We start from the raw sequence: 13,064 nt of genomic DNA on the forward strand, positions 1-13,064 counted from the left end.
CAACAGAATGTTATTAATAATGATTATTAACAGAAAAGAATGTATATGTGAAGTACTATTACTCACAGTGCGTTGATGGAGCATTTATTCTTCCCGAAGCGTGTCCTACATACATATGAAGTCACACATTAATTCTTTAAATCATTTCCCCTAATTTCCTTTCTCATTTTAACATGATTTACAATGCCCATAACAAGGTTCATTCGTAAATTTTTAACATTATTTCGAAACATTTCAGAAATCCAATTAAACTTGTACTCGTATAATTCAACCCACCAATTCCATGATTCCATTTCCAATTTGAGCAAAATCATTCTTTATCATCACAAATTAACCTACGGTTTTCAAGAACATAAAGTTTTCCATAAAAATTCATACTTCTCATACCATGACCTTACATCCCAATTTCCTCCTTGATTATACATCTAAGGATCATACTCCATCACCTTAACCTATCAATTGAACCCTCAATGCTTCAAACCCGAAATTCCCAAATCTCATAATTTACTCTATATGCTCAAAAATGCAAATTGTACATTAATACAATGGAAATACCACAAATCTATCTCTTGATGTAAGTATTGAAGAGTATTAGAACCCTTACCTCAAGAATCAACAAAGGAGCAAGCTTGAGGAGAAACCTTCGCAAATCCGAGTTCCAATCGGGTAAAAACATTGATCTTTTCTTATTCTCCATCCTTGATGCAAAAACCATGGTGGATTGTTGTTCAAAATAGAGGAAATCAAGGTTTTGAGGCTAGGGTTTCGGAGGTTTCAGTCTTAGGAGAAGAGGAAAGAAGAGAGGGGAAAGAAAATGTGGAAAAAGATCTCAAAATCCCATTTTTACGTTGCTGTACTCGCCAACCCCGCTCGAGCGTCCTTATTCCCGCTCGAGCGTACCTGCTCCCAGCACAGATCCCAAAACTTCAATCATGTGTAACTCTCTCATCCGGACTCCGTTTTAGGTCGTTCTTGTGTCCAAATTGAAGCCCCGGAGATAAGCTTTTCAATGGTTCTAACCTCACTTTCAAATTCAAAGTGTGGAAAAAGAAAAGGGCAAAAGAGTGACTGCTGAACATAAATAAATTGTTCGAATTAAAGTTTTTGGTCCTATCTTACTTCACCATCATATTACCACCTCAATCAATATTCCAAAATAAAATAAGAAGATTCCAAATACACTACTACAATGTCAAGGGTAATCTTACTTTTCACGCTCAAGCGTCGCTTCAACCGCTCGAGCGCGCACAGACCAATAAAGCAGACCGCTCGAGCGTCAACTTCTCCGCTCGAGCTGAGATTCACAACTCTCAGAATCTCAGGCCATCTGCAAAATTGCTGGGAACCCCAAAAGTCAGCTCGAGCGTCAACTCCTCCGCTTGAGCAGAGCGAAAAAATTTTGGATCGTCACACATAACATACAAGTTAGGGATCCAATCCCTTTACCATAACTATATAGTCAAAAGTCTTAACATTCGTTACAAAACAGAGACAAAAGGGTGAATCTGGAACACCCCAAAACAGCCTTGGCTTGAACGGACTCGGAACCTCGAAGTGAGGCACAATGGTTGGCTTGACAAAACATGTGCTTAACTTGACGCTCCTAGCTTCGGTCCGGTGCCTGGCCACCTACATACATATATAAACAGTGAGCTAAAGCCCAGTGAATAACAACTGTGTAAAGGGATTAAGAATGAATATTCTTTCAGTAATTAAGACAGTCATTTGCATCAGGTATTCAATCAATGGCTCATATTTCATGCCATTTCAGTCGAATAGAAATCATAACAGTCATACGTAGTACATCTAATAGCAAAACAGTACAGTAGGTCATAATGGACCGAACAGTCAGTTGATGGCTATCAAAACAGTATACAGTATTGGTTCCAAACATTGGAACTAACAGAGATCTCTGTAACAGTAGCAGTAACAGTAACAATAAGTTGCTATGGATGCCACGAATACAGTTCATAAATTAGGACAACCATTCATTCAGTAAACAATGTCACTTTAGAAAGCAGTACAGTCGATTGTTCAGAAAATAATAACAATTGAACATATATTTACAACATTGTTACTCACAGATTACTGGGCTATTGACAGGCTAATCAGCGTCCTCGGATGCCAACCCTACAGTTGCAGAACGAACACACACTAAATTACACACTCGGGATTAATAACTTAGCCTCTATCTTGACTCGATGTGGTTCTATAACATTATCCTCATTAAGATGCCTTAAACATGGCTTAGGAATGCCTAGAAAGGAATGATGATGCAAAAATGTACTTTAGAACACTTTCCAAAATTTGCTGAAACACAAGGGTCTCGCTCGAGCGTGGATTTCCTCGCTCGAGCGAGATTACAGAAACAGAGGGGTCGCTCGAGCCTAGACTCCCTCGCTCGAGCCTAGACTCCCTCGCTCGGGCGATCTGTAAAAACATGAAAAGTACTGGTTGCTGAAATTCTCCGCTCGATGCTTGCTTGAGCGGGAGACACAGTTCCTCGCTCAAGTGTAGGTCCCGTCGCTCGAGCGTGCATCTGCACACGCAAAAACCTGAGAGCTTGCAATCTACGCTTGAGCCAGCATTCCGTCGCTCGAGCGGAGCTCTGAACACAAAGGTGGTCGCTCGAGCGTGGAAGCCAAAATCTGGGTTTTCTAGATTTGCTTCCAAAGCTCAAACCAAGAATCAAACATATCAAAACTCAATCTTTTGGGCCAATTTTCTGGAAAACACTTGGAAACTCAAAATACAACATGTTTTGAAGATCATTTTATAAAATCAAAGCCCAAAAGTATGCCAATTGAACACCAATCACAATGAAACTTGAAGAACAATGCAAGAACATAACATGCATGAGTTCTCATGAACTCCAATGCTCCAAAACATGATCAAATGCAAGATTGAACTCTAAAACATGGTGAATTCTTGGACCACAACTAAAATATGAACATGCATGTAAGAATTTCATGAAAACAACCTCAAAATTCTATGATATGGACATGCATGCATGAATTCACTCTCAAATCAACATTTTAAGCTAATTCTTGACTCTAATCACCAATTTTCAATGAACCATTCTTGTAACAACTTAAATTCATAATTAAAAGAATGAATTCCTACATTAAATCTTGAATTCCAAGTATGATAGCTAAAAAATGCAATTCTTCTTCAATTCCTCTAATTTTCCAAGCCAATCTCTAGATGAATCAATTTTTCTTCCAACTCTCTATCTCTCTCATGTTTTGGGGTCAAGAAGATGAAATGAAGAATGATGCCAAACAAGTGTAAAGTGTGAGAAGAAATGGCCTTGAATTAATCCACTTAGTGGCAAAAGTGTAAATAACCTATATTCCATTAATCTAGCATTATTTAATCTAATTTAATCATTCCAAATCAAATTTTAATTAAACCTACTATAAAATTCTATAAATCCTAATTAGCATATAACACTAATCAATTTCTGAATCGGTCGCCGATAAGGCTTTCAATTTGCAATTCGAAATCAAAACATGAACAAATCATTCAATGACAGACAGATAGAAATGCAATTAAAGCAACACACTCATGCAATCAATTCAGGATTTCATCTTAATCAATTACTTATCATGCTTAATCACAATTTAACGTTAATCAGAAGTGAGGGTTGTCACACTCTCCTTATAATCCCATAGTTGAAAATTGGCCTGACGATAATGGTGATACGATTGGGTAATCATGAATCATGAAGTAGGTAGTAGGTAGGGATATGAGTCATCTTAGCCGTTGATTGAACTTCCTTTCCTTATCACCCAATAGTCGAAAATTGGCCCAATGATAATGATGGTGTGGGGTTATACTCCGTTCAAAGTCACAGACTTCCTCAAATGTGTGAGATTCAAAATCTTCTAAATGTAAACAACCTTTTAGTGACGGTCCATATGGGCTCTAGCATGGCTTTAAATGTGCAATCTATTAGTGCCCTGATTGAAGAGAGAATTACACATTGGTATAGGATCATAAAAAATATTTTATAAAATTATAAATATTAATAATTAAAATAATAAAATATTTTAATTTTTTTGTAAATATTTTTTCTAAATCTTAGCATGTGTAATTCTTCGTTGATTGAACTTGCTTTCCTTATAATCCATAGTAGAAAATTGGCCCCACGATAGTGGTGGTACGATTGGATAATCATGAATTATTTACGTTGTGTTTGATTGGGTGATTTGGAGAGGAATTTAAAAAGGAAAATAAAAAAAAAAATGTGTGAAATTAAGTAAAATGTAGGTATATTTTATTCACATGTCACATATCTTTTCTATTTTCTTTTCCAAATCCCTTCTTAAGGGCTAGTTTGACATCATCTACAAAAGCTAAAAAGCAGAAAGGTCACTAAAAAAGTAAAAAAGTTCATACTATTCGACTTATTTTGGCGGGAAATCTGTCGAGTCAAAAAAAAAAAAAAAAAAAAAAAAGAAGAAAGTGCAACCACAAATTCCTATGAAAAAAGAAAACGTGGCACAATGTAAGCTACAAATTACCATAAAAAAAGATAAAATTGAAATACATGGAAAGTCAGCGCAGTGTTGCTGACTGTGTTAGGAAGGACAATTCGGTAATTTTGATATTTATTATAATATTTTATTACACATTTTTTTTAAAGAAATTAAAGTTTTTTCCCAAATATACATTTTTTTCTCTATTTTTTTAATAAAAAAAATAAATAAAAATATACTTATATAAATCATCTCAAATAACTACTAAGGTCAAGTTTGGCAATCCAAAAATAATCCATATTTTTATCTTTTTATTTTTTTCTATCACATCACCTCTCTACTTTTCTACACATTTTTTCATAAAAAAATAAAAACTATACTTATTTAAGTCATTCCAAACAACCTCTAAATTTTTTAATTAAATACAACATTAATATATAGGAGGTAGTGGAGAGGAGCATGAGTGATTGAGTAATGCTAGAGACCCCAAATATTCTATCAAAAATTTTACCAAATGTCTCACATGGGCTGTGAGTCCCACACCCATGTAAGACACTTGGTAAAATTTTTAGTAAAATTTTTTAGGCCTCTAACATTTTTGTGAGTCATTTTAGCCGTTGATTGAACTTCGTTTCCTTATCACCGAGTTGTCAATAAGTTCCCCAATTAAATACAACATTAATATATAGGAGGTAGCAGGGAGGAGTATGAGTCACCTTAGCCGTTTATTGAACTTCCTTTCCTTATCACCCAATTGTCGAAAACTGACCCAACATAATGATGTGTGATTGGATACAGTAATAAAAAAAATTTAAAACTACACTTTAGGGTCCGGCTAGGTTTCATGAAAACTTTTATGAAAATCATCATGAAAATCATCTGCACTGTAGGATCATGAGACACATATTTAATCTAATGGTGCAAATAATTTTCATAATAATTTTCATAAAAATTCTTCATGAAACGTAACATTTCGCGGAGACGAACCTTAACTATTAGCAAGCCGTTTTAAAAGTATATTTTAAGTGTATGCCACGAGGTCCACGGGCCTCTTCGCAACCCATCTTTAAACAATAATTAGTGTGTTTGGTTTGAATTTTTTGTATTAAATTTTTAGAAAATTAAGTTTTTTGATTTTTATATTTTTTTGTTTTTAGTTAATATTTTTAAAATTTTAAATATTTTTTTTACATTTTTAGATGTACCTTACTTAGATGTATCTAAAAAGTAAAAAATTCGTAAAAAAATATTTTTAAAAATTAATAAATACATAAAAATATAAAAAATGTACTGAATTCTTGTATTTTTTTTTATATTTTTGGTATTTAGTGAATTTTTAAAAGATTTTTTTTACAATTTTTTACTTTTTAAGTGTATTTATATTAGGTGTGTCTAAAAAGTAAAAAATTGCTTAAAATATAAAAAAAATTCAGTAAAAACAAAAAAATACGAAAAATAAGAAAGTAAAATTTTCTAAAAAGTATTTTTTTAAAAAATAAAAACAAGCAAGCTTAATAAATTCATAATGCTTATCAAAAAAATTATTTAGAAAGGTGAATAAGTGGACTACATTCATTATAGGGTAGCCAAGAAGACATTAAGGGTAAATTTTGAAACTTAATATAATAACTAAAAAATTTAAAATATATATATATCAAAAGTCAAAGAACTATATAAAAATATCAAAAAAAAAAAATCCCTATTTTTTACATTTTTTTTATAAAAGAATTAAAAAATTATTCTAAATATATTAATTTGTTCACTTTATATTTTAGTCAAAAAGTTATTAAAATAGTTTATTTTCAAATAATCTCGTTTGACAATTCAATATTTTAGCTTAAAAGTCACTAAAAAAAAAAAAAAAAAGGCTAACAACCTATACAAAAAAGTTAAATATTTTTTTTTCTTTCTACCTTTTGCATATTTTTTCGTAAAATGTGAAACAATCATCTCAAACATATTATTTTTTTTCACCTCATATTTTAGTCAAAAATTTAAAACAAAATTATTAAAATAACATATTTCCAAACGAGTTAACCTATATACTCATTTTTTGTGATAAAATTTAGAATACATTTTGATGATGGGTAGCACTTTTAAAATAATAAATTACAGTTTTTTTATTAAAAAAAATACGTACATATGCAAGTTAGAGAAAAAAATTAACAACACCTAGAGGGGTGCAACTGACAGTAGCACCCCGCAAACTTTTCTCCCAACTCCCTGCATGTAATTATCCCTTTCTTATTCAACCATACTGCAAAAAGCAATTCTAGCCTTTCAAATTAGGCTTAATTATAAAAAATAAAAATAATTTTTTTTTACATGTATTGTTATATTTATATTTTATGTGATTAATTTGGTAATTTTTCTGTGCCTGTAATCAATTATGGTTATTCTATAAACTTCTATTTTCTCTGTTATAAAGAGACCACTCACGGTGAAACAGATAAGCTTTGATCATCCACACGAGAGAAAAAGAGAGCTGAGCAACTTCAAAGTCTCTCTAAAAATATAATCCATGGAGGTCCAAAACAAACAACATCCAAGCCATGATGAAGAACAAGTGGTTGTAATCATGGTGCCTTTTCCATGACAGAGCCATCTAAACCAGCTCCTCGAACTCTCCTGTCTCATCTCCTCCTACAACATCCCAGTTCACTATGCCTGTTGGGGCACCCACATTCACCAAGTCAAACAACGCTTCAATGGCACAAGAAACAATATTGATGATGTTAATGCCAACATCATTCATTTCCATGAGTTCCCCGCTCCTCCAAATCTCTCACCATCGCCTTTGAAATCCTCTTTTCATCTCCGCCAACCCGTAGCTTCACTCTTACAAAAAATATCTCGCACAACCAGAAGAGTTATCATCATCCACGATGTCGTCATGGCTTATGTGATTCAAGATGGTGCTACTCTACCAAATGTAGAAGCATTTGCTTTTAATCCCATTTCTGCGATCATCAGTTTCTTCGATGGATGGAAAGTTATGGGAAAACCTTTCCAGAAGCGACAAGAAGTACCAGAAGGGTTGCCATCTATGCAAGATTCAGGCGTCACTGCACCTGAGCTTGTAAATCTTTCAAGTCTTCACTCTGATTTTAGATCTGGAAGTATCATTAATTCATGCAGATCAATCGAAGGTCCTTATATCGATTTGTTAGAAAAGGAACACATTGCTGCAGACCAGAAGCAATGGGCAATTGGGCCATTGAACTTATATGACAGCATAAATTCAAAAGGCCAACACAAATGTTTGGAGTGGCTTGATAAGCAAGCTCCAAATTCTGTGTTGTATGTTTCGTTCGGATCGACAACTTCAATGACAGATGAACAAATCAAAGAGCTTGCAATTGGGTTAGAACAAAGCGAGCAGAAGTTCATCTGGGTGTTCAGACATGGAGATGAGGGATCCATTTTTTCAGAAGATGCCAAGAGAGGTGAACTGCCAGAAGGGTATGAAGAGAGAATGAAAGAAGTTGGAATGGTGGTGAGAGATTGGGTACCTCAACTACAAATTTTGGGACACCCATCAACAGGTGGGTTCATGAGTCAGTGTGGATGGAATTCATGCATAGAGAGTATTTCCATGGGAGTGCCTATAGCTACTTGGCCTATGAACTTTGACCAACCCATTAATGCTTTTCTGGCAACAAACATATTGAAGGTTGGCATTCCTGTTAATCAATGGGCACAACAGAAGGAGCTAGTGAGTTCATCAACCATTGCAAAAGCTATCAAAACATTAATGGCATCAAAAGAAGGAGAAGAGATGAGGAAGAAAGCAATTCAGCTAGGGGCATACCAGCAACAACTTGCTAGGGCTTACAACAAGAAGGTCAACCCAAGAGAGTTCAAAGTTAGGGACCTCAGCCTCAGAAAGGTTGCCGGCAATGAGGCATAACGGCTGAAGTGCTAGTTTGATTTTTGAAATCTGTGCGATAGGACCGACCAGTCCTATGACGATGTTTCTGATTAAAACATGACGAATGACTTACACTTATTATATGGCAGAGTAAAAACTTTACTTGCATATAATAAAGTTGAACTAAGTTGGGTTAACCTGAACTTGTCATATCGGCAAAATCAGACACAGATTAGAGCAAAGTGCCTTAGTAAAGAGACCAAGGTTAATTACCTCGGCCAATCTTTGTTCAAATCTTACATCGGCGACGAGGTCAAAGCCATGTGCCTAATGAAAACTCAAGTGGAACTTAAGTTCACATTAGGGGGCAAAGGTGTAACGCCCTCAAAATAAACCCATAAATCATACATTCGAGACATCCATAAACATAAAAGAAATAAACATATTTCCATTCATCAGAGTATTTAATCAAAATGTATTACATGTTGACAACAAAAGTAAATGCCCTACGGGCTTACAACTTTCCAAGCCAACACTTGGTTACAAAAAGGAGAGTACTAACTCAAAACACAAAATAAGCCCTTGTCTTGAATTACATGTAATACACAAAATAATTACAAAAGTAAGCCTTCAGCTTCAAAAACCTCCCAAGCTAAGTCCTTGGAGGCGGCATATCATCTACACCTAAAAATGATGTCCCATATAGGGTAGCCAACGCCCAGTAGAGATATGCTAAACATAATATGAACAATGACTAAAACACGGGCATTCGATAAATGTTAACACTAGTCAACCAACTTACAACACCATTCAATCCCATGACAAATATGTCCATGTTCATTTTACTTAACAATTTCGATTCATAAACATGGCTCAGAACCTGGCCAAACAATTTAAATGAGATTACATCTCTTATTAATACATTTCCTTTATCCATAATTCATTTTCAAATGAGATAACACTCATATCAAAACACTTCCATACTTCACAATAGATACACATATTTGTTGTATCAATGTCATATTAAAACACTTCCATACTTCATAAATGATACACAGATTTGCTGTATTAATGGAGTCCATCCCCTTGTCTCCTCCCAAACAACATCCGGTTTAGGAGTCCCTCCCCTATCTTCTCCTAAACCGTGAAGTACATTCTCTATCTCCTCACATACAAAACAATGTATATAAACAATTATCATATACATGATAGATCAATACACAGATTCGATGTATTATTCCAACCGTCATATTCAATGACATATTCAATGTGATTAGTTTTAGTTTTCCCTAATCAACATACAGTGTCTACAACAATCACGACTATCCTCCACCGATAGCCCAAAGCAATTATTTCTAGATAGATGATAAATGCATCAACAGATAAATTATCAATATTTTTAAAAGTGAGTGATTAATCAATCCAACTCCACCATTCTTTCTCATAACTTCCCAATTTCACTATTTCACAATGAAAGTCATTAATTACACTAATGACCCAATAAAACCCAAATATGGCATTTTCACCCTTTTTCCAATATTGACCCAAAGGTCCAAATATTATCATTAAACAACCGCAATCTCATTTTAGGGCCCAAATACACATGTATTGGCCAAAATAACCAAAACCCCTCTTTTCATATTTGAAACCCTAACACCCACAATTACCCAACTTCAACATTACATCAAAATGACAACAAGTTTATGTCAAAAATCATAAATATAAGTAGTTATCCCTACCTCAAATTCGAAGCCCAAAAGAGAAGGTGAAGAAAATCGAAAGATAGCCCAAACCAAGCTCTACACTTTTTATAAAGGGACAAGGCTAGAAACACACTAGAACTAGATCAAACCATAGAGAGAAGGTGAAATGTAGTGAGAGAAGCTCTCAAAATAGATTTTTGAAAAGTAAGAGAGAGAGTGAGAGTTGAAAACGTGATCTAAAATGACCCAACTGCCAACTGATATATGTATGACCTGCTCGAGCGGAGAATAGGATGCTCGAGCGTCAAACACAAAAACTGGACCCGCTCGAGCGCCAAGACACAACTGCAAAACTCCACCCGCTCGAGCGCAAAGGAAACTCCGCTCGAGCGTAGATTACACTCTTCTAATATTTTTACAGACATCGAATACCTGCTCGAGCGCAAAGATACCCGCTCGAGCGTAAGGAAATTCGCTCGAGCGTGAAAAACACATCTGCAGTACTTCTGCAGACGGACAAATTACTGAAGGTGTGCAAACTCCGCTCGAGCGCAAGAAGACCTACTCGAGCGGATCACCAAAAATTTGGGCAACAAGAGTTGGGACAAAAGCTCAACCAACCTGTTCGAAACACGGTCAATACAATTCTAAACTCAAATACCAAGAGTTAAAGAACGGAAATGAAATACAGCCAACAACAACAATCAACGGAACCGTGTAGGAATATAGTAAATAAGGAAGGGAAAATCGAGATCGCTATAAAAGGGCTGAAGAATGATGCTTGGGAGTTGGAATTTCACAAGCTAAGATTGGTTTAGACACTTGTTGAAATTTAAGTTTACAAGTTGAAATTAAACCGAGGATGTATTTAACACTTGTTGAAATTGAAATTTACAAGTTGAAGTTAAACCGAGGTCATGTTTAACACTTGTTGAAATTGAAATTTACAAATTGAAGTTAAACCGATAATATGTTTAACACTTGTTGAAATTGAAATTTACAAGTTGAAGTTAAACCGAGGACGTGTTTAACACTTGTTGAAATTGAAATTTACAAGTTGAAATTAAACCAAGGACGTGTTTAACACTTGTTGAAATTGAAATTTACAAGTTGAAGTTAAACCGAGGATATGTTTAACACTTGTTGAAATTGAAATTTAAAAGTTGAAGTTAAATCGATAATATGCTTAACACTTGTTGAAATTGAAATTTACAAGTTGAAGTTAAACCAAGGACGTGTTTAGCACTTGTTGAAATTTAAGTTTACAAGTTAAAGTTAAGTCAAGGTTATGTTGAAAGAAATATCTACATACTTGCCGAGATTACCATGTTGCCAAGACTTGGAAGAAATTTGAAAACAGAAGTCTTGCTAAGAGTGAAGTATCGAGTTGTAAATAACACTTGTGAAAATATTGTAAAAAATATTTTCAAGTGTTAAGCCGAGGCTGAAATAAATCGATTAGTGGGTACAACCGAGGTGCTACACCCCGAGGAGATTGCACAGTTAAGGTGTATTTTGAAGACATGCAAATTATTTTAAGTATAGAATGCATTCAGAAAAGGAAAGACGTCACTTCGGCCTAACATTGAAGAATGATTGTTTAGATTACAAAAAGGCCGGTGTGAAGTACACCGGTGTCAGACGGTGGTAGTAAGCAAAGAAGTGCAACGAAAGCCTCACTAGAGGGAGAGAGTGAAATTGGTTGCTGAAAGCTTCGCAAAAGCAGCAATGGAGGATTTGAGAGAGAAAGTTTGAACAAGAACGAAGATGCAGAAGTGAAAAGACGGAGAGAGAGAGTTGATCAAAAGCATGAAATGACAGCAAAATGGAAATTATGGTGCCTTGGACAGCGTGCTTGTCAGACAACGCACGCAAAAGTGATGCGACTTGATAGCGCGTATCAGGTACGGTCCAATGGGGGAAAGACGCGTGGTAAAAACGGTTGAAATACTATGCGTGCCAGCTCATACGCATGCTGGAACTCTTGGAGTTCTTGATTCAATGAAGCAAATACCTCGGCTAGGAGGACGGTTTTGGCTGAGAAACTTGAACGAACTTGGTCGTTGGTTCTAAGGCATTGATGAAAGCAGACTATAGGTCTTGGTCATATTGAGTCGACGAGTTTTGACTTTGGCAGTAGATGATGAAGTGAGCTTAGCCGATGTGCTACATCCTGATAGTGAAACGAGGATCTCTATTGGACATTATGCTCACCAGAACTCCACAGAGTCGAATAATTTCATAGATGTAAAGTTCGGCTAAACACTCAATAAGATTCCCCACACGTATGGAAAGAAAATGGGCTGACTTGGTAAGTCGATCTACAACCACCCATATCACATCATGGTCCTATTATGTTCTTGGAAGACCCTTAATAAAGTCCATATTGACATATTCCCACTTCCACTCGGCAATTATGAGAGGTTGTAATAATCCCGCGAGTTTTTTATGTTCAGTCTTGACTTGTTGACAGGTTACGCACTTAGACACAAACGACGCTGCATCGTTCTTCATACCCCTCCACCAAAACTAATGGATGAGGTCATCGCACATTTTGGTGCCTCCCGGATGCACCGCAAGGCAAGAGTGGTGGAATTCTTGAAGAACTTCATCTTTAATAGGTTTAAGTACAAACAACTGGTCAAAATAACGAACGCTCATAGCGGCATAAACATTTAGACCATTTTCTTCTTTTCTCTTGGAGATTCTCTACCGAATAGTCTCTACTTCTTTGTCGCCCTGTTGTGCTCCCATTGCTCATGTAACAAGTGTAGGTTGTGCGACAACGGTGAATGGAGTAGCTTGCTCAAAGGACTCATGAAGTTGAAAGTCAAATTCACTAATATCCCCCATCATCTTTTATTCCGTCACTACTAGATTAGCTATGGCACTTACATATTTTTACTCAAAGTATCAGCCACAACATTAGCCTTTCCGGGATGATAGTGTAATACAAAGTCGTAATCCTCCACAAATTCCATTCATCTCCGTTAGCGCAAGTTCAAATCT

General features: G+C 35.4%; 1 protein-coding gene across 1 annotated transcript; it reads left to right on the forward strand.

The window, feature by feature from the left end:
• The first annotated feature begins 6,905 nt into the window (after positions 1–6,905).
• On the forward strand, positions 6,906–8,807 carry LOC114299752 (zeatin O-glucosyltransferase-like). Its single transcript, XM_082898408.1, has one exon. It carries the CDS (start codon positions 7,375–7,377, stop codon positions 8,389–8,391), a length of 1,017 nt encoding a protein of 338 aa, XP_082754534.1. The 5' UTR covers positions 6,906–7,374; the 3' UTR covers positions 8,392–8,807.
• The last annotated feature ends 4,257 nt before the right edge of the window (positions 8,808–13,064 follow it).

The sequence above is a fragment of the Camellia sinensis genome, chromosome 12 (genome assembly GCF_055761805.1).
Source record: "Camellia sinensis isolate YWXY chromosome 12, ASM5576180v1, whole genome shotgun sequence".
NCBI classification, from domain to species: domain Eukaryota; kingdom Viridiplantae; phylum Streptophyta; class Magnoliopsida; order Ericales; family Theaceae; genus Camellia; species Camellia sinensis.